General features: G+C 37.9%; 1 protein-coding gene across 1 annotated transcript in view; it reads left to right on the top strand.

Annotated features, from left to right (window-relative positions):
* Positions 1-20,852, top strand: part of LOC124254640 (rho GTPase-activating protein 26-like) — a 99,787-nt gene continuing 78,935 nt past the window's right edge. The window contains exons 1-2 of the mRNA XM_046688483.1: positions 1-244; positions 15,970-16,065. Coding sequence (XP_046544439.1) covers positions 91-244; positions 15,970-16,065 — 250 coding nt within the window. The 5' untranslated portion in view covers positions 1-90. The remainder of the gene's footprint in view (positions 245-15,969; positions 16,066-20,852) is intronic.

The raw sequence follows: 20,852 nt of genomic DNA, 5'->3' as shown, positions 1-20,852 counted from the left end.
AACCACAGAACGATGCTTCCTACTTGTGAGTAGGTGATGGAGCAATTTTTAAACTATTCTATGGAATACTGTGTTCAGCTGTCCGGTTAGATGGGTCTGCAGCCCCTCGAGTTTGCTGACTGTCTAGCAGACAGTCCCTATTTTAGGGAAAAACTTCATGAACACGAAAGGGAGCTCGAAAGTACAAGTAAAGGAATTAAAAGTCTAATAGCTCATGGTAAACAAGTGTTCGATGCTGCTAAAAGTGAGTATATCTGTATGCAGTTATTGAATGCGCTAATTCATAACATATCACGGACCACAGATGATATTTTGTTGATGTTATATACAGTTGTGAGCCCGTAATGTTGGTGAATATCCCACGCTGACAGTGTCACCTCTACGAGCTCACATGGTACAGATCATCTGATGTCATTCATCGACTCATTGTCAATGCCATTACTACTATCACAATATCATGTATGTGAACTGGTTAACGAGATGTTAAAGCGTGAAATATGACTATGTGCTACCTTGAGAGAACATACAGAAACAGATGGATGATTTCAATTATATTGTTTCTGTGTCATTTGAATATCAGTTCTGCTGATGCAATGTGACAGGGGTAATTTAGTTAGTGCTGATGTTTCATGTAAGTCAACCGTTTTCGAAAGAATATTGTGTCCATATCTAAGAGGACTGTGGTCACATAAGACCAAAGATTTAACCAATGTATCTCAATTTATTAGTTGCGTGCCTGTGAAATTGAAAGCTGGTAATGGAATTTATGCACATGACTGTCAGTGTTTATGAGAGGGTGTTTCTGTGCTTAATTTGTTTTAACCATGTTGTATGTCTCACTGTTGTAAAACGAATTCCTTTGTCGGGCAATAAAGTATTTTTATTATTATAAGGGTTTTCAGAATTAGCACTTGCATGAAGGAGATATTTAAGATATTTGTGTGAATAATATTGTATGAAAGAACATAGTGTCCCCACACAGAGTGATTTTTCAAAGCATATATGTGGAGAACTTAGCTATTGTTCTCAAGGATGGCAACGTTTCCTTGTTGAGCACATGATAAGGTTTCATTCTCATGATCGTGAGTGTGATGAAAAACAAGTGCTGCTTAAAATGAAAGGAAAAGAAAACTGAAAGTGTGAAATCGTATATGCATGTCAATGATACTGAAAGTGAAAGTTGTTGTTTAATAACCACTTCCGTCATTCATGATAACAATGATTAACAATGATGATAATTCAAAATAAAATATATATTGCCGATGTTGTTACAATACCATACTGGCATTGGGACAATTTGTTGACAGGTTCTTGGATCTGCTTCTTTAATATCACCATTATCAGAAATTATGCCTGAGCATTCCCTGTCTCCAGACATCCTATCAGGACCATTTGAGAACCAGTTGATCCCTTTTTACTCTCATATATATAATTTATAGAGGAATTAATGCTGCTGAGTTGGACTAGTTTTTTGTGCTCTCCTCTACTATGCATAATGTAAAGACAAGGTAATATGAACTTTTTTAATAGGCAACAATAAAAGAGTTATTTGATTTTCATCAAAATTCATAAAACATGTTTGTCTGGAAGGACTGTTATGCTGGTGTTGTGTGTGTACAAGTGTTTGTCCTCTTTTGTCCAAAGTATGGTCCCTAGCATATATTGAGAAGCAGAATTAATATGGTGTTTTGTTTTGACAAGCTGGTCAGTTCATCAGTGTAGTGTAACTGTTAACGTGTAAATATTTGCTATTTACATGAAGCATAAATGTTTGATAGGACTAGATATGGTGTATTTCATCATATAAGGAAAGAAGATAGCACATTGATATTTTGTTTCTTGGGGTCAATAAAATGATCTGAGGCAGGGTTTTTAGTACTGAAGCAGATGGGAATGAAAATCCAATAATTAATCTGTGATGGCCTTACTGGAAAATGGTAAAAACATCTGTTACTTATCCTTTCATTATTGACTGGAAAGGTTTGTGACGTGTGGCTTCGGTTCACTGGTGTGTTTTTAATCACTTTGTTAACTGTTTACTGTATCACTAACAGGGTAGGAGTAATTTTGAAGCAGTTATACCTATTTAAATGGGACTTTCAGCCTGCTTCTAATGGAGTTTATTTCATATTTAATGCATATAACATTATGATTTACCTCTTTAACATGACCAAGCTTGTATTAGTCTGAATAATTTATTAATCTTTGTGACCACCACCATCGTCCAGTTAATAGAGCATCTGGTACTCTCTCCAGCAGTGCGATATGGCTGAAATATTGCCAGTGTGACGTTAAATTTTAACTCACTCACTCACTCACTCTCCAGCAGTTGTACACAAGGATGGAACTTGTTGTTACCCTGTCTGGTGCTTGGCTTAAAGGAAATAAAACATTCGGACCGGTTGCCCCAGAGGCAGTGCACTGTGTATGAGCAGTGTATCTATTATTATAACTTCATTAGTCCTGACTAATACAAGTAGATGTGTGCACGCACAAATCTTGTAAGTGGGTAACCTCAGTATAGTTGCTGGACTCTGCTGTTTCTAAATTAATTTCAAATATTTGTTTTCATCATGCTCATTATTGATCTGATTATGACATGTTCATTTATTATTCTCTCTTTCTCTTATAAATACACGCACAGAGACACGCATCCACATATGACACATGCCTGTCACTATATATGTGAAATAACCTCGAATGCAAGGTTAATCGTCATATAACCTCACCTTTTGATTTTTGTTAGTACAGAAATGATCATCGTGATCTGTTTACATGTATGTCAGATGGATTCTGAAAAATACACTGATGGTTTATACATAAATACTGACCAGAATAGCCTTTAACTCCACTCCCTCTTTTATCACTGATCCAACCTAAATTTAAAGCCTTGCACTGAATTTCTTAGAGTTAAGAAGTTTTCTCTTGCATAGTATGATCTTAATATCATACACAGCCTTCAACATGTTCAACTCACCATTCATAGCAATAGTCCCAATAATGACGGAGTTGTCACAATTGTCTGCTAAATGTTGCTGAATCATCAGTTTACAAGTGTTAATACAACCCATAATACATCAATCTATGTATCCTGTATATATTTAATTCTGTTGTATTTTAAAGTTGTAATACATACAAAGTTATGAATAACCAGACCTGACCTCTATTTTAGGGCTTTTTCCCTCACCACCTATCACCTAACAAAATACCAAATCAGATTACAACGTACTATTAGGACAATCCTAGATTACCTAATGATGTGAGTTCAACACGTACCTGCTGATAGCATGATCTTAGGTGACCAGGGCTGCATGGAATATGTGGAGTGAGTGAGTGAGTGACTATGGTTTTACGCCACTTTTAGCAATATTCCAGCCATATCATGGCGGGGGACACCAGAAATGGGCTTAAACATTGTACGCATGTGGGGAATCGAACCTTCAGCTGTTGACATGACAATTGAACACTTTCACCACTAGGCTACCCCACCGCCCTGGAACATGTGGAATTTTTTAAGCAATAATTAAATATATATTTGTGATAGGGATCATATTGGGATCCATGATGTACTGATACATGAATTAGGTGTATCGCGACACCCCTGTTATTTGGAGAAGGTTTATTGAAACTGCTTTTAACCATTATTCAGCTGCATACACATCTTGTGACATGGCTGGTCATTTCCTGCTATAGCTGAAGTGTTTTTACAGTTAAGGTTTGGTTATGTGACTAATTTCTAGTTTCCTTTTGAAGTGCAAATGCACAATATGAATAGTTAGAACCAGAATATATTTCAATACCACAATTCTCATTTATCGCTGATATGGATGTCGATAGATGTAATCTCTTACATGTTGTATACATGAGACATGATCATTATGATAAGTGTGACAACTGCCGGTCCTTGATGTAAGACGGTATTGACGCAGTGGAATATGGATGTTATGTATTGATGGTAAATATGATTAATGGAGGACACCCTTGTAATGCTGCAATGTTGATTCACTAATCCTTTTCATCAAGGAAGGTATTGGGTCAAGCTGACCTGGTAGTTTGATTAGTTATGCAAGTATGTATGTTTAAGAGATTGAGGATGATGATTGATCTTAGTAGAAAGAAAAGTCAGTGCTATACTTTATTATTATGAGGTGAAATTATATTTGATGTTTGCTCTCTTTACTGGTAATGGATACATTAGACACTCACTCACTCGTGCATTTTATAATAGTGTTAGGCTGTCAGTCTCTCAACTTCATTTGGAAGTAGTGGGCACAAAAAAAAAAGTAATAAAGTACAAGACATTGATTATGATGATGCTGAATGTTATGATTACATGCTGTGATAATGCCTCTTTTAAAAAGATCTTTAACATCTGACATGTTTAAAACGTGATGGTTATGTATAAGCTGTTTCTTTAAGTAAAATAAACAAATGAACCACAATTACCAATTTAATATGATATATACAATTATAAAATGTGTCATATGTGACTTTTTTAGTTATTGTCATCATGATCATCTTAGTTATTAGATCCCTTTGTAGGACTGGGCCCAGATCAAGCTAGCTAACTGCCTTGCTAGAATTAGGAATTTAACAATATATTTTTGAACAATTTCTTTTCTAAATATCCAGCTAAATTGTGTTAGATAAATCCTAGACATGTTAGATTGCCATATGTTTGTAATATCAAAATCGGGGCGGTGGGGTAGCCTAGTGGTTAAAGCGTTTGTTCTTTACACCAAAGACCTGGGTTCTATTCCCCATATGGGCACAGTGTGTGAGGCCCCTGCCGTGAAAACACAACTCACTCACACTAATATCAAGATCATAGTATGAAGGATAATGATTCTGGCCTTGGCGGGTCTTTGCCCTTGATCAGATTAGTATAAAATAAGGAAATAAATTCACTGTTTATCCAATTCATTTGACGTTGTGTTCTCTGAGCATAACACACTGCAGTGGCCTTATTAGCTTGTTATTTCCTTCATACAGATCTTAATTTACTGATTGAATGAAGCTATCAGTGACATGAGCTCATGACAGTAAATAAAGCCTAGCATGATTTACCGTATATTACCGTCTATAAGCCGACCCCATGGATAAGACGCCCCCCAAACTTGACCCTTAAAATCAGTGTCAAAATGGTATGTTTCGTGCATAAGTCGATCGCCCGCGATGGGGTCCTAATCGCGGCAAACACAGACCACAGACAACTGGCAGTTACCAATAATTATAACTTTGGTCCACATTATTCAAAGAATTCACAATCATATACATTACATCTACTCACGGATCGAAACGAAAGTGTAGTTGTCAGAAAATGCACAATATATTTTGTTTCTCTAAATATCATATTTATTGTAGCAACAAACTGGCTTGCTTATTTTACCCCTTTCAACAATCACGAACTGATTACCGCCTCGTTTTCCATTGACTGCTAGTTTACAGTAACATCGGTAAAAATGTGTGAATTTAAATGGCTTCCGTATTTTACCCCATTCCATGTGCGCACAACTTCTGCTTACCACGTTCATGAGGGTCCGTATAACCTTAGTGTTGATTATATATATTTTACATAAAAACTGTAATTAAAATTACACAATGCTAGGTTATATTTCTTTGGGTTAAATAATAGTACTCTGTATTATATTTTACTGACACTGCGTCAGAATTCGTCCCGTTATATTATTGTGCATGTTTGAACTTCTTCGCTGCTGATTGCTATTTCCGGCTCAAATACACACGGTAATCTTAATCTTAATTAATTTATAGAGCAAAAACTGTAATTAAAATTACACAATGATAGGATATATTTCTTTGGGTTAAATAATAGTATTCTGTATTATATTTTACTGATGACTGCATCAGAATTCGTCCTGTTATATTATTGTACATGTTTGAACTTGATCACCGGAAACATGTGCACAGCTGATTGCTATTTCCGGCTCAGATACACACGATAATCTTAATCCCTGCGAATAATACAATGCCCAGCAAAAACAACTTAGAACTTAAAAGGTAAATAATCTTGTCTAGTGATGTTTAATTGCAAATCTGACATAGTCGTCTTCTGTTGTTTCTTCACGCGAAATGATATGATGTTGTTTTCTTACCCCTGGAAAAAAGTTTGACAAAGCGTAACCCATGGATAAGACGACCCCCTTCTACAGACTGCTTTTTTTGGTCCTCAAAATTCAGCTTAAAGACGGTAATATACGGTAGATGTAATCTCCCATGTCATTGCAATGTGCTTATGCGACCTGTCACTCATTTGAGGCAGCAAATGAACAGATAAATATATATTCTTAACCAAACTACTTTTTAGAAATGTTTATTTGTTGCTTAGACATTCCTAACTTTTGAAGCCCATGGTAGTTCAGTTATATTAGATAGCCAAGGAAGACTATTTATACCCACTGAGAGTGATAACAGATCAGTAAAAGTAAATGATTTTAGAACATAGTACAATACAACTTTATGATGATTTTTACTATCTGTGAAGATCCAGTTTGGGATTTATTTTAATCAACCCTTGCTTGTCTTAAGAGGCGACTTAGGGGTTGAGTAGTCAGGCTTGCTGACTTGGTTGTCTTCGTATCCCAGTGGTGTAGGTAGATGTTCATGATGTCAGTCACAGGATTGTCTGGTCCAGACTCCGTTATTTACAAACCGCCATCATATAGCTGGAGTATGCTCACTTTGTTGGTATGAATACACAATGCCATTTAGTGAGTTTTAAAATGTAACATATGTTATATTTGGGATTATACTTTCTTAGTAAAGTACAGATTCTATAGTATGACCAGAAATTATTGAGAATTTTAGGAAAATGTTTAATTGGATTTCTAGTATATACAACCTTGACCAGCTATCAAGTGCTTGGTTTCATTCAAGAGAGACAACCCCGTTAATCCTTTTTCATTAGTTTGTGAAGAGTTATCCCCTTTTCGTTTACTTGCTAGCAGACGGCATTTTCAGTGATCCTCAGTATGGATGATTTAGAGAAGAGGAAGTTGATTTTAGAGTATTATGACAAGGACATCAGATCAGCTAAATTGATTTCAAGTAGAACAGGCATCCCTTTGTCCACTGTTTATCGTGTTTTGAAAAATATTGCAAATGGATATGGCATTGAGCACCAGAGAGGCGCAGGTAGGCCCAGAAAATTGACTGTCGGTGACAGGAGGCGGCTTGGTATTCTTGTTTCTAAAAAGAAACAAAGGAGTTTAGAAAACTTAAAGCTGGATATGATTGATAGAGGAACTGTGGCTGTCTGTAAGGAGACAATTAGAACTGAGCTGCATGCAATGGGTTGGCAGAAAAGTCGAGGAATTCCATCACCGATCATGAAACCTAAACAAAAGGATCGAAGGCTGAACTGGTGCTTACAGCATAGAAATTTTAACTGGGACAATGTGATTTTCTCAGATGAAAGTTCTGTGTGGCTGTTTCCTAATACACTGAAATTCTGGACCAAACAAACTGAAAAACCTTTGTATCAATGCCCAAAGTACAGTCCGAAATTTAACATGTGGGATGGTATATCTGTGTTAGGGGTGCCCTCTGTGTATTTGAAGGGAATATGAACAGTGAGCGGTACACAGATATTCTCGAGGGACATTTACTTCCATCTGCTTACGTGTTCTATGGAAATTTTTGGATTTTCCAGCAGGACAACGACCCAAAACATCGTTCAAAGCATTCACAGGCCTGGTTTCGGGCCCAAAATATGACATTATTAGCTATGGCCGTGATCTAAATCCAATAGAAAATGTTTGGGGACTTATGAAGGAAAGTGTCAATAAGAAAAATCTGACAAATATTGCTGAAATGAAAGAAGAGGTGGTCCGTTATTGGAACAGCATGGACCACGACTTTCTAACTTCTTTGATCAGTAGTATGCCCCGCCGCATTGAAGCCTGCATTGCTGCCCATGGTGACTTGACAAAATACTAACTGTTCACCTGTCTTTGAATCTGGAGTTATGTTCTGCTAATATTCACATTTAATACATGAGTAATGAGTGAAAAAAAAATACAAAAAATACTATCTTTAAATTCTCAATAATTTCTGGTTGTACTGTAGTATCTTTGTTGGGTTGAATTACCTTAAACAAAGTCAGCCGCCTAACCCGCTCAACCCCTGGAAGTTGCAATGGCTGAGAAGACCGCCTCTGTGGTGTAGTGGTTAGAGCGTCCGCCTGGAAAGCGGAAGGTCGCGGGTTCGATCCCCGGCCGCGTCATACCAAAAGACGTTAAAATATGGTACTTGTTGGTCCCTGCCTGGCGCCTCGGCATTAATGGGTACAACAAGGACTGGTCGGCTCGGAGTCAGTATAATGTGTCTGAGTGGGGTATTCATGCTTCACTGCGGCATGGTATCTCAGTGGGCTAGCACTATAAAACCAGCTTAAGTCTGGGCTAGTACAAGCAGCCGCACTACACATACACACGCATGCACGTCGTCATATGAGCAAAATATTCTCAAGCACGACGTTAAACCCAATTTCACTTCACTTTACTTCACTTCACCGCAATGGCTGAGCTGGTTAAGCGGCCGACTTTGTGTGCTCGCATTTAGGTGCCTGACTCTGAGGGTGTTGGTTCGAATCCCAAATTGGACTCAACCCTAGAATGTGTACTTTACTGAGAAAGTGTAATCCCAAATATAACATATGTTATACTTTGTTGTTAAACAACAAACAAACAAACATTATTTTTACACCAGTAACATGAGTAGTGTTTGATTGGCATTCATGAGTAATTCAATGAGGACACAGAAGATCCACATGACATGAATACATGGTAACTTTCTTATCCTGTTTACAAGCACTTCAGCTTCAGGTATGTCATTTTCGTGCTTGTTGAGCAGAGCAGGTCAAGTGACAGGTGTGGTTTAAATCTGTTTGGATTGTAAGAAACTGGTTTGAATTACACAGCATATGTCAAGATGTGGACCTCCCATGGCTGGGACTTTGTAATGATAGAGACAAATGTCATAAGAACATTTTATTTTATTTGATAGGAGACTCCATAGGGTTAGTATGAAAATGGAAAATATCAAAATGATGGTATTTCAGTTTCCTAGATAATTAACCTATCTGGAACCATACGAAAGTGTTTGGGAAGTCCATTTGGATGTTTTACACTTATTTTGCTGTAAGATATAGAGCTGTTTTCATCATTCAAAGCTGCTGTTCATATGAAAAATATGTTTGAGTTTTAATTTCCCAAGGCAAACTCACGTATAACCTGCGAGTTTAGCTACTTGTCCAAACCCTGAATCATGGGTATGTAATGAGCTCAGCATACTATTCCATGTGTGACAGATTTAACTTGAGTGAAAAGATGCTCAGTGTAAAGTAGAGGCAAAACGTTTGGACACAGACTGTACTTGTGTATGAGTGTATACATGTGAGTGAGAGTATGGTTTACACTGCTTTTAGCAATATTCCTGCAATATCAATTATCATGGCTGGGGAAACCAGAAATGGGCTTCACACATAGTACCCATGTGGGGAATCGAACCCGGTCCTTCAGCGTAAAGAGCTAACACTTTCACCACTAGACTACAGGGAAAGATTATAGTAATCATGTTAAATGCACATTGCTTTTTCTGTCAAAATAGCTGATTGCGAATGGGTGTGCTGTCACATTGTTCTCTTAGTCTGACCATGTTTCATAACTCTGTACATCTTATGATGGTGTTACTGTCAAAAAATGAATTGCGATTCCCTGCACATTTAGATGAAAATGTGTAGAAATTCAAAGCTGACATATATATTTCTGAATTAGTTGAATTGAATGAATGTTTTTTCCTGTGTCAGTATGTGGTAAATTATGCTGAAAAATCAATTATTTATGCTCACCTGTTGATATCTATAGTTGGGAAAGATGTTTGATGTCACCAATGGTGTCTAGCTCAGCATGGTGCATATGTACTCAGTATGGTGATTCTAGTGATCTTGAATAGCGAATTGAATTCATGAAAGGATACGGTTTTATTCACTCTATGTGCAAGTGAATCGTAGCAGCCCTTGAAAAGACCAGTAGGGTATATGACCATCATTAATACCGGTACCTTTGCAGGATCTATTGTTTAGTGGCCAGTCCATAGAGTGGAAGATTGGTGGTTCCATCCCTGGCAATGTTACATCAAAGACATTAACAGAGATGCCAACCCATACGATTTTATCGTATTTGTTACGAAAAAAACAACACAAAATACGCGACTACAATAGCAGTAAAAATATACGATTTAAAAATAAATACATTAAAGGTCACATGCAACGTAAAACACAACTTTGCAGATTCTGATACCTTTCGGTATGGACTTACCGAAACAAATCATCAAAAATGCAAATTCAACTTATAAAGTTGAAAAATAGCGATGATGAAAAAAAAGCGAAATCGGAGTTCAAACGATTCACTAATTTCCCCCCGACTTTTCGGGGGAAAACTGGTTTCAACATCTGGGCTGTGCTCATAGCACATGCGCAGTGAAATAGGTTCGCGCAACTTGGAAGCGGGTTGTCCGGTGAATAGTCGGTGAAGGGTTTGGTGTGAGCTATTTTCCTAATGTTTTGTTGATATCTCACAGGCACGAGCTTTATATATGTTATGACAGTAAATAAACTGTTTATATAATTTCATTTGTCTATTTCACCACACGTTCTTCTTACCTAGTCACTTTCTCAGTTCGATACTTAAAAGCAATGTCATTATTTAGCGTTGACAGAATTTCTAACTGTGATATAGATATGTCGTTGTCACAGACAAAACTCAATGTCTTGTTTTATTAACACCTGTGTGTCTGCCTGCCTGTCTGCTAATGACAATATTCAATACACAACTGCGATCACTGACCACATGCAATTTGAACTTAACACCAATCATGCTATACACCATAAACAAAACGCATTGATTTATGGCCCGAGATAGGTCTCTGTCACATTATGTAATTACACAGACAGGCAGGTGTGATACTTGAACACATGACATGTTATGATGTCTGTTGATTGCAAAATGTTATACACAAAAAATGAGCATGTATTTACAAAACCCAACATCTCTATATATACACACACAATGAGCCGTGAGGGCATCTGCAAATGAACCAGCCGTTACACTTGAGTGCACACCCACCCGCTCTGACTGGGTTCGGTATCCCGGCTGCTTCGTTTCTTGGGAAGTAAACCCAAGTACACAATATTGCACTTTTGATTTGCGATTGTACGCTTATAATTTTGTTTATATGTTTTTTCATAACCAGCAATGTATATTATATGTCATGAATAAGTGATAATTGTGCTTTAATTATGTTTGATTTTTTGGTTGCATGTGACCTTTAAAATAAATTATCAAATAGCATACGTACCATACACAATATATTTCAATCACATTTTATTCACTATCAAGCTATATGTAGATACTTACTACTGATTAAGTTGAGTACAATGTTAATAACATGGTCTTAGACTATAGGTTAATTTTTTTTATTTAATATGAAAATTCTTTGGAAAAGTTATACTAATTTTGGCCAACATATACTAATTTTTTAATCAGTTTTTGGCCGAAATACTAATTAGGCTAAATTAGGGTTGGCATCTCTGCATTAAAATAGTGTGCTTGTTGTTGCCCTGCCTGGAGCTTGGCATAGAAGGATAAAATAATGAGTAGTCGTCTAAGTGTTTGGTGTAGTATCAGTGTTAAACTGAAAGCATGGTATCTCAATGGGCTAGCACTATAATGTCATCATTGGTCATAGATTAGTAGGAGCACTGTGGTAGCTTAGTGGTTGAAGCGTTTGCCTGTCATGCCAAAGACAAGAGTTTGATTGCCCGCATGGGTGCAGTGTGTGAAGCCTATTTCTGGTGATATTGCTGGAATATTGCTAAAAGCAGCGTTAAACCATACCTACTCACTCATAGGGCTGGGACGATACACTATGTCACGATACGATACGTATCGCAATATTTTACCTGCGATACGATACGTATCACGATACGTACACCTTGAAAGAATGACACGGTACTATGATTTAAAATGAATGGCTGGTAGTAGGCGAATATTACTGAACAGACAGCTTGTTTAACGTTAGTTGTAAACTTGTAAAACTTGCGTATTTCTCACTAAATAAGTACTTTAACATATTTAATAAAATACCATTTTGAAAAAAAGTTGTGTATCGTTTTGTATCGATACACCAGTCGACGTTATGATAGCTGTATCAAACGTAAATGTACCGCGATGTATCGGTGCGTCGGTGAATCGTCCCAGCCCTACTCACTCATGGAATAGTAGAAGCAGCCATGCAGGCACATGTCGGTATAAAGGCAATAGTCTTTCAACACATTAAACGCCATTTCACCTCACCTCTCTTCATTTGGTCTGGTCTCACTTAACAGATTCTAAAATAACTAGGTTTCTTTTTTAATAATACAGATGCTCAAAGACCAGAGGTCATGTTCATAATGTCAAATAGTTTTGATCTGTTTGACAAATATTGAACAGTTTTTATTTTCATCCTGTGCATGACAATAACCACTTAACTTGGCAGATGCATTTAAGATTCAGAACATGTCATCTGTGTGTGTGTGCGTGTGCGTGTGCGTGTGCATGTGCACACAGGGAGATGGCATGTCCTGAGTCAAATATGCATTCACCTATATATATATATATATATATATACGGGTTTACCGTTATATACGGGTTTCCTACGTCCTCTATGCATAAAAATTGATAACTGACGCAGCAAAATTGATTAGAGTGTCCACAGGGATGCAGAAAAAGTCCAAATACTTTTTGTAAAAATATCGATCGAGTAACAATAACTTATCACTCAGTCTGCTACGAGCTGGGTTATGGGCAATTAAATTGCTGTAATAATGTAATGATCACGATACACAATACAATAACAGTAACTAAATTACAACAATATTACAACATAGCATTAATAATGATATTTAAGTGTCTGGGACCCCATTTTGTTGTCCAGGACCCCTGAAAATTAAGAGTACAAGTCCCAGGGACCCTCAAAGACAGGACTTGAGGTAAATCCCTGATACAGCCAGCACCCAGCAGTGTAATATCTATGTCAACTGTCTATATATACATGTATACATATAGCCAGCAGTGTAATATCTTACGTAACATCTGGCATAGCCTTTGTGGCAGTTTCTGTTGTGTTTTTCCTTCGTAACTACATGGTTCTTTGATGATGTGAGGTTGTACACAACAGCAGCAGTGGAATGTAACACATGAGGCTGTCAAAGGGCCATAGAGGGTGTGTGACAGATATTGCAGACTGACAGAAAACAGAACTTACTGACTGACAGGAATTTCTGGAATAATTTTTCATAATTCACAGGAGAACAGAACTTTTTATTGCATTTAGGCTGCTTATAATAAAGCATATATGAGTGAGTGAGTGAATTTGGTTTTTGGCGCTTTTAGCAACATTCAAGCAATATCATAGCGAGGAACACCAGAAATGGACTTCACACATAGTATCCATGTGGGGAATCGAACCCGGGTCTTCGACGTGGTGAGCTAAAGCTTTAACCGCCCAGAGAGCATATGAAGTTATATTGAAAAGGGTACATACAATATAAGTAGAGTAACATAGCTTATATTTTGACATTAGATCAGAAACTCACTTTGCAACCTTACAATGACGACCAAAGTCTTGGACCTCTAGAGGCAGTGATAGATACTGCTACAACTGAACTAAAACATTAGTGTCAGGTAGTCTACAACATGTTGGCTTGAACTGCAGTGTTTGAAATTAAGAAAAGTTAGTTTATTAGCTCGTTGAGGTGTAGTGCTGTAATATGTGAATCCTGTGATCCAGTTATTGTAATGATTCAACCAGGGTCCCAATCCACAGAGCATTTGTAACATTATGACCTGTCGTTACTCTATAGTTTATCATACGCTTACGGATATCATAGTGCTACGAACGTTTTGTTGATCGGGACCGTGAACAGTAGGTCTGTCAAAGAGGATTGGCTGTATTGGCTGTTTATATGAAGTATTACCTATACAGGTAGACAGAAACCTGAAGTTGAAGTATTGTTGTTAATATTTGGGTTAAATTATGACCGTCATTCTTAATTTTGAACATTATGGTAATGACAGTAAGTGTAATTATATTCTGATGTTTTGTGTGTTTTTCTTAGCTATTAGAAATAAGATGAATTATCATTAGGGAATAAATTACAGTTTCACTTTTGATAGGGATCTTTTTTTCTTTCCATTATTTGGGCAGTGTGGTAGCCTAGTGGTTAAAGCATCCACTTGTCACACCGAAGATCCAGGTTCGGTTCCCCACATGGGTACAATGTGTGAAGCCAATTTCTGGTGTTCCCCACCGTGATATTGCTGGAATATTGCTAAAAGCAGTGTAAAGCAAAACTCACTCACTCACTCTTTCCATTATATATGCTGGTAGTCATTAAGTGTCAAGTGTATATTTAAAGAATAACATATCTGGTTGCCCCTATCAAAAGTCGAGTGGTATAAGTGTTCTGTAAAAGTGTCGTGTAATATTTCTAAGTGTTTGTAAGCAGTATTGAGGAAAACCCGATTGCTGCAACAACCCAAGCTGTTACTGTGTGAGATGGGTCATGTTGACTGGTGTCTGAACCCAATAGGAAGGGGAAAAACTCTTGCTGATAATCAGTATAATAACCATGATAACTAACACAGCTATGTGGCAATCATTGTGGCCGCATGGAAGTTTGGCGGCATCAGAAAAAGGGCATGTGATGAATTTCAGGATTTCTGAGACATTGATCATCACAAGGATACTATGAATCTTGCTTCCCGTGTAATGGTGATAACTGTTCACTGCTGTGTGATAGCAGTTATGTTTTATGTATATTTCGTAATAAAATTTCTGTTGTGCATTTCAATTATGATAGACCAGCATAAGTGAACATGACATAATCTTTTTGTTGAATTTATAATTATTTACGCCTTGAACCACAAATCAGGAATATGTCACTTTCATGTGAACCAAAGTTATATTGTGCCATTTCAATTTCAATCCACATTCCACTGGACCACAACAGATGCTGATCTTTCAGACCAAGGCCTATCTTGCTGTAAGATCATGAGACTGACTATTAGAAGCAAATAGTTTAGTGGCTTTGAGGTCACAGTGACTTTTGATTGAGTGAGTTTAGTGTTACGTTGCTTTTAGCAATATTCCAGCTGGGGACACCAGAAATGGACTTTGTGTATGTTGTGGGGAATTGAACCCTGGTCTTTGGCGTGATGAGCGAACCTTTATGGTGATGGAAAGAGTTATAATTCAACTTACTCATTGGTGTCATGAACACACGTGTACACACTCACTCACTCACTCACTCACTCAGGCTTATATGAGTCATTATGACATTGACCTGTAAATTTTGGTGATGTTGAAACTGCTGTTGTTTCTCATGGGCTTAAAAGTTTGTTGAATCAGGGCTTTATTAATGTAGAGAGACCCATGTGATGTAGTGATTGTATCATCATCTATTGTATTGAACTCTCACTCACTCACTCACTCTTGACATTATTGAATCGGTTGCACCAGATATGAGCAGCATTTCATTTCATCCAATATATATTTGTACTAGAGCTTAATTTTCATACACACGCAACTAATTCCAAATCCCCAATGATTCCTCCCCCATGAATTGATAGATACTTTCCATGCCATGATGTACCCATGTGACTTTGTCATGTACTTATTGTATACATGTACTGTTCATATACAGCAGCACTGGCTACAGTGTTCGTGTTGAGGTGGTGTTGGTTGGTGCCAAGCATGGACCTCAGGCATCTTTAATGGGTCGCTGTGGGCGGGAGAGTGAGGAGCTGGCCAATCCATCACAATGTGTCCCAAGAGAATGGTGGCATTATTGAATTACTCGCCCAATACAGTTGTCATATTAATGTTCCTAATGTTTTCCTCTTCCAGATCTGTCTCGTGCCCAGAAGACATTTGCAGAGGATTTGAAGAATTTCAATTTTGAGTGCATCGGCTCACAGCAGACTGACGATGAGCGAGTTATCGGTAAACATCATATTGAACCTACTTATCACTGACATTCCTTGTTTAGTTAGTTTAGTTAGTACAATGAGCATTCCTAGTTTGTCGAGTGTTAACATGGTATCTATGACTGTACCTCTAGAAGTTGAAGAAGTTGCCAGATCTGATCAGGATGCTATTGTGATTGGAATTATCAGAAAACTCATCTTCAGTATTCTTGTGATAAGCAGCATGACATTCTTGTAGAAAGAGCTCTGTAAAAATGTCTTGATGTTCCAGGAAAGATTTGTATCCAAGGAATGTGCATTCTTGTCATGACCCCACAATTTAGTTAACAAAGTATCAAATTGTGTTATGAGATTGTGACTGAGATATGTAAGTCCCCATTTGATTTTAACCAGTATTTAAATGCTAACGACTTGCTGTAATGATGAGTGTTATCGCCCAGAGAAACTGGCCATGTCATTCATTTCTCCATTAGTTTTTGTAAGTCATTTTTATAAATAATTCTAAAATGTAAATTTGTTAGGACTGAATAGACAATAGCAGCAGTTACAGTGCTTGTTGCTTTTCTCTGTATAATTCATTGTCAAGGTAATATATATTTTGCTCGTGTCATTACTTGTAGGTAAAAAGCCACTCAATGATTAAATAATTCCATTTTGTTTGGCAGCTCCTGTTATCTCCTTTGTAATCGATGCAGTGTTGTTACACTGGGACAATAACAGTACTTGATAATTCTGACCTAATTCAGATGCAGCAGTTGTTCTCAGGAGGCATTTTGTGGTCTTGGTTTGTTTCAGGTCATTGTGTATTGATTATCTTAACTGGTTTCCACTTGCCGAGTACCTTCCTGTGTGTCATTCCCCAGATACTCTGGGCCATTGATGCAACAGGCTGGTAGATATTGTCTACATTATTGGAACATGGCTGTGGGACATGATGCTTGATGAATATTTATGAATGGACTTCTGAATATTTATCATGTTTGGTCATCTCACGAACACACGACTCAAGTTGTGTATTTTTGTTATTGATAGAACATATGTATGTTTTTGGTTGTTTATCATGTTAACATCTCTGTTGTGATTTTTGCTAAACATCACTAATTTTGTTTTGTTTTGTTTGGTGTTTTATGTCGCACTCAGCAATATTCTCGCTATATGGTGGTGGTCTGAAAATAATCGAGTCTGGACCAGACAATCCAGTGATCAACAGCATAAGCATCAATTTACACCTTTGGGATATGATGACATGTGTCAACCAAGTCAGCGAGCCTGACCACCCCATCCCGTTAGTCGCCTATTGCAACAAGCATGGGTTACTGAAGACCAATTCTAACCCGGATCTACAGGTTTAAATATCACTGAATGCAGCGTAAAATCATACTCACTCTCTCACTCACTATCATGTAGATGCAGGGCAGGGATGGCAGTCTTCTGAAACACTGCAATTCACTGTGCAGAGTTATGTCCCTTGGATACCCCCACGCTTATAATCGTGGGGTCAAATCCTCTTTGTCCGATTGTGTTGGTGGGGTAGCCTAGTGGTTAAAGCATTCAATTGTCATGCCGAGGACCTGGGTTCTATTCCCCACATGGGTGCAATGTGTGAAGCCCATTTCTGGTGTTCCCCGCTGTGATATTGCTGGAATATTGATAAAAGTGGCGTAAAAGCCAACTCACTCACTCTTTGCCCTGATTATGTTTCCTGGACTGTCGGCATCAGAACTGTGCATACACTGAAACATACACATTTGTTTTTCTTCCATGTAAAGCTGACAATACATGATGCTAGAAATGTTAAAATAGCAACTCTTCCTTCCCCAACTCGTGTATATCGTTGTTGATCCGGGTTAGAATTGGTCTGTGGCAACCATGCTTGTCATACAAGGTGACTAACGGAATCGAGTTGTTAGCCTCGCTGACTTGGATGACACAATTGCATAGATCGATGTTCATGATGTTGATCACTGGACTGTCTAGTCCAAACTCGATTATTTACAGAATCCTGTCATATAGCTGAGATATTGCTGAGCGCAGCATTAAACAAACAAACAAAACCTTCAGTCGTTCAACCGTTCATTCCCTCACTCATTCACTTGCCTTGATGCAATTTGAGGATGAAAGATGAAGGTGTATATTGACAGTTGGGTAAGATGTAGGTCTCAGCTGTGTGTACGACTACAAAGTAATTGATTTCAACAGCCTTGTCTAGAGGCATGCAGGTCACAATGGAAGATATTCCACCAGAAGAAGTGTCAATAATATTTGTGTTTTATCACTGACAGTGGTACAGGATTTGTTTTATTCAGGAAGTAAAAACTGTTATCAGATGTAGCCTATCCTTCTTATCTCATTTTTATTTATTTTCTGAAATGTCTGACAATTACGGATGTTAAATAAGCCCAAGCATCTTGTCACATGGATCTTTAAAGCATGTACAGCCTTGAAAACAGCAACTAGCTGCAGGGTATAAATATTATTGACACCCAATGTTTAGTATGTGTTATTGTGATGGTTATGAAAAAATAGGCCACGGAACCATTTTTCTTTCGTTATCTTTTTCTTTCCTTCTTTCAATAGGTCATATAAATGATGTGTCAGCAAAAAGTGAAATATTAGAAGGTGGTCGCTAGTACCAAGGTTTTGTCTGTTTGATGGTGGCCATCTGTCAGATTACTGAACCTAGTGCCTCCAGCCCATGTGGTATAAGAGATCAATACTCAATCACTAGGTGGAAGCAAGTTCTCCTCCATATTCACCGGTATCAAACTAGACTCCTTCTCGGTGAGCGTCTGCAGTTGGGGTCACTCTATACTTAATGTTCTCATATCTCCACTATTACACAGAGTTACCCTTATGGTGGGGTAATAATGGCCACCTTATGGCTGGGTTGACATTTCACTGTCCTCCCTGTTTGGTCTGTGTCTAAGGAAATGATGTTCTGGTGATAGGAAGCTGTGTTAATTATTAATTGTTCCCCATGATGAGGAAGCAGGCATCGAAAGTGTGGTATTGAGTCGTGGCAGGTTGCTAGCGACTGAAACAAAAGTTATGGACCATCCAGTACTTTCATTCTGCTATGCTAATAGGTAATCTGTTGGAGTGTGACTGATTTACTATAACAAAATGAAATATATGGAATGCCAGGGCAGAAGCATGCCCAGTCTTGACTGTTCAGAAACAAAAATCCTGTTTGGTGTAAAGTGGTGAGTTTAGTTTTATGCTGCACTCAGCAATATTCCAGCTACATGGTGGCGGTCTGTAAATAATCGAGTCTGGACCAGACAATCCAGTGATCAACAGCATGAGCATTTATCTGCGCAATTGGGAACCGATGACATGTGTCAACCAAGCCAGTGAGCCTGACCACCCGATCCCATTAGTCACCTCTTACGACAAGCATGGGTTGCTGAAGGTTCATTCTAACCCGGACCTTCACGGGTACGGTTTAAAGGGAATAATAGCTGTGAAAATTATATGCATGGATCACTGAAAATCAGTGATGACACCAGGTGTTCATGAAAAGGGTAAACATGTCCTGTCCTACAGGTAGTATTGTATTGTAACTTCTTTGTGTATTATATTTCATTTGAAATGATGAGGGTGGTGGGATAGCCTAGTAGTTAAAGTGTTCGCTTGTCACCCCAAGATCCGGGTTCGATTCCCCGCATAGGTACAGTGTGTGAAGCCCATTTCTGGTGTCCCCATGATATTGCTGGAATATTGCTGTCTGGTGTCCCTTGTGGGATATTGCTGGAATATTGCAAAAAGAGGCATAACACTAAACTCACTCACTCACTCACTCACTCACTCACTCACTCACTCACTCACTCACTCACTCACTCACTCACTCACTCATTTGAAATGATAAAGTGTATCTGTTTGTAGAGGGAAATTAATCTAATACTAAATAGTATTTCAGGGATTGGGTTAGAGAACTTTAACCATTTTCAGGATTATTAGGCATGTTCTGAATTTAGATTGGTTGACACATGTCATCGGTTCCCAATTGCGCAGATCGATGCTCATGCTCATCACTGGATTGTCTGGTCCAGACTCGATTATTTACAGACCACTGCCATATAGCTGGAATATTGCTGAGTGTGGCGTAAAACTAAACACACTCACTCACTCTGAATTTAGAATGGGCCACTGCCCTGGTATCAATAGTAAACTTCAAAGTTTTAATGGGCCATTTTTTATTCTAAAATGGCCTTTCCCAATCCCTGGTATCTTATAGTATAGATGTTTCCCACACTCAAAACTGTTGCTGTCTGGTTTCAGAGCTGACTAGTATTACTACTTAACCATACAGTGACATGGAATTTGGTCATTCTGTTGGAACATATTAAAATGTTACTTCTCAAAAGTTAGCAAGTGAAAAGAGCCTGAACATCACTGAATCAGATACTGTTACAAAACTGGGTAATGATTTAACCCAACTAGTTTGCACATTGAGCTCAACTACTAATAATCCATGTATTGGCACCTTTTTCTACCTAAAGATCTCAAATGACAAGTAAGTGCAAGGACATTAGGGACTCTGGTTGATATGTTACGTTCATTGTTTTAAAGCCATTCATATGTCCAGGGTTTACCTACATGTGTACATGCATACCTGGGTTAAAATATCTCAATCAACAAATGAGCTTTTTAAACAATCCTATTACATGAGGAAAGTCATTAATTAATGGGCTACTGCAGCTACAGCATGCAAGTAATCAAGACATCAGTGTTGCTGATCAATAGCCATAACCCTTTCACTTTGGGGAGTGACATTTTTTATGATTTTGATAGTGTGTAATA

This window comes from Haliotis rubra, unplaced genomic scaffold (assembly GCF_003918875.1).
Source record: "Haliotis rubra isolate DU_JTF1 unplaced genomic scaffold, ASM391887v1 Scf579, whole genome shotgun sequence".
NCBI classification, from domain to species: domain Eukaryota; kingdom Metazoa; phylum Mollusca; class Gastropoda; order Lepetellida; family Haliotidae; genus Haliotis; species Haliotis rubra.
Note: the sequence above shows the minus strand (reverse complement) of the source record. Positions and strands in the feature narration are given on the sequence as shown.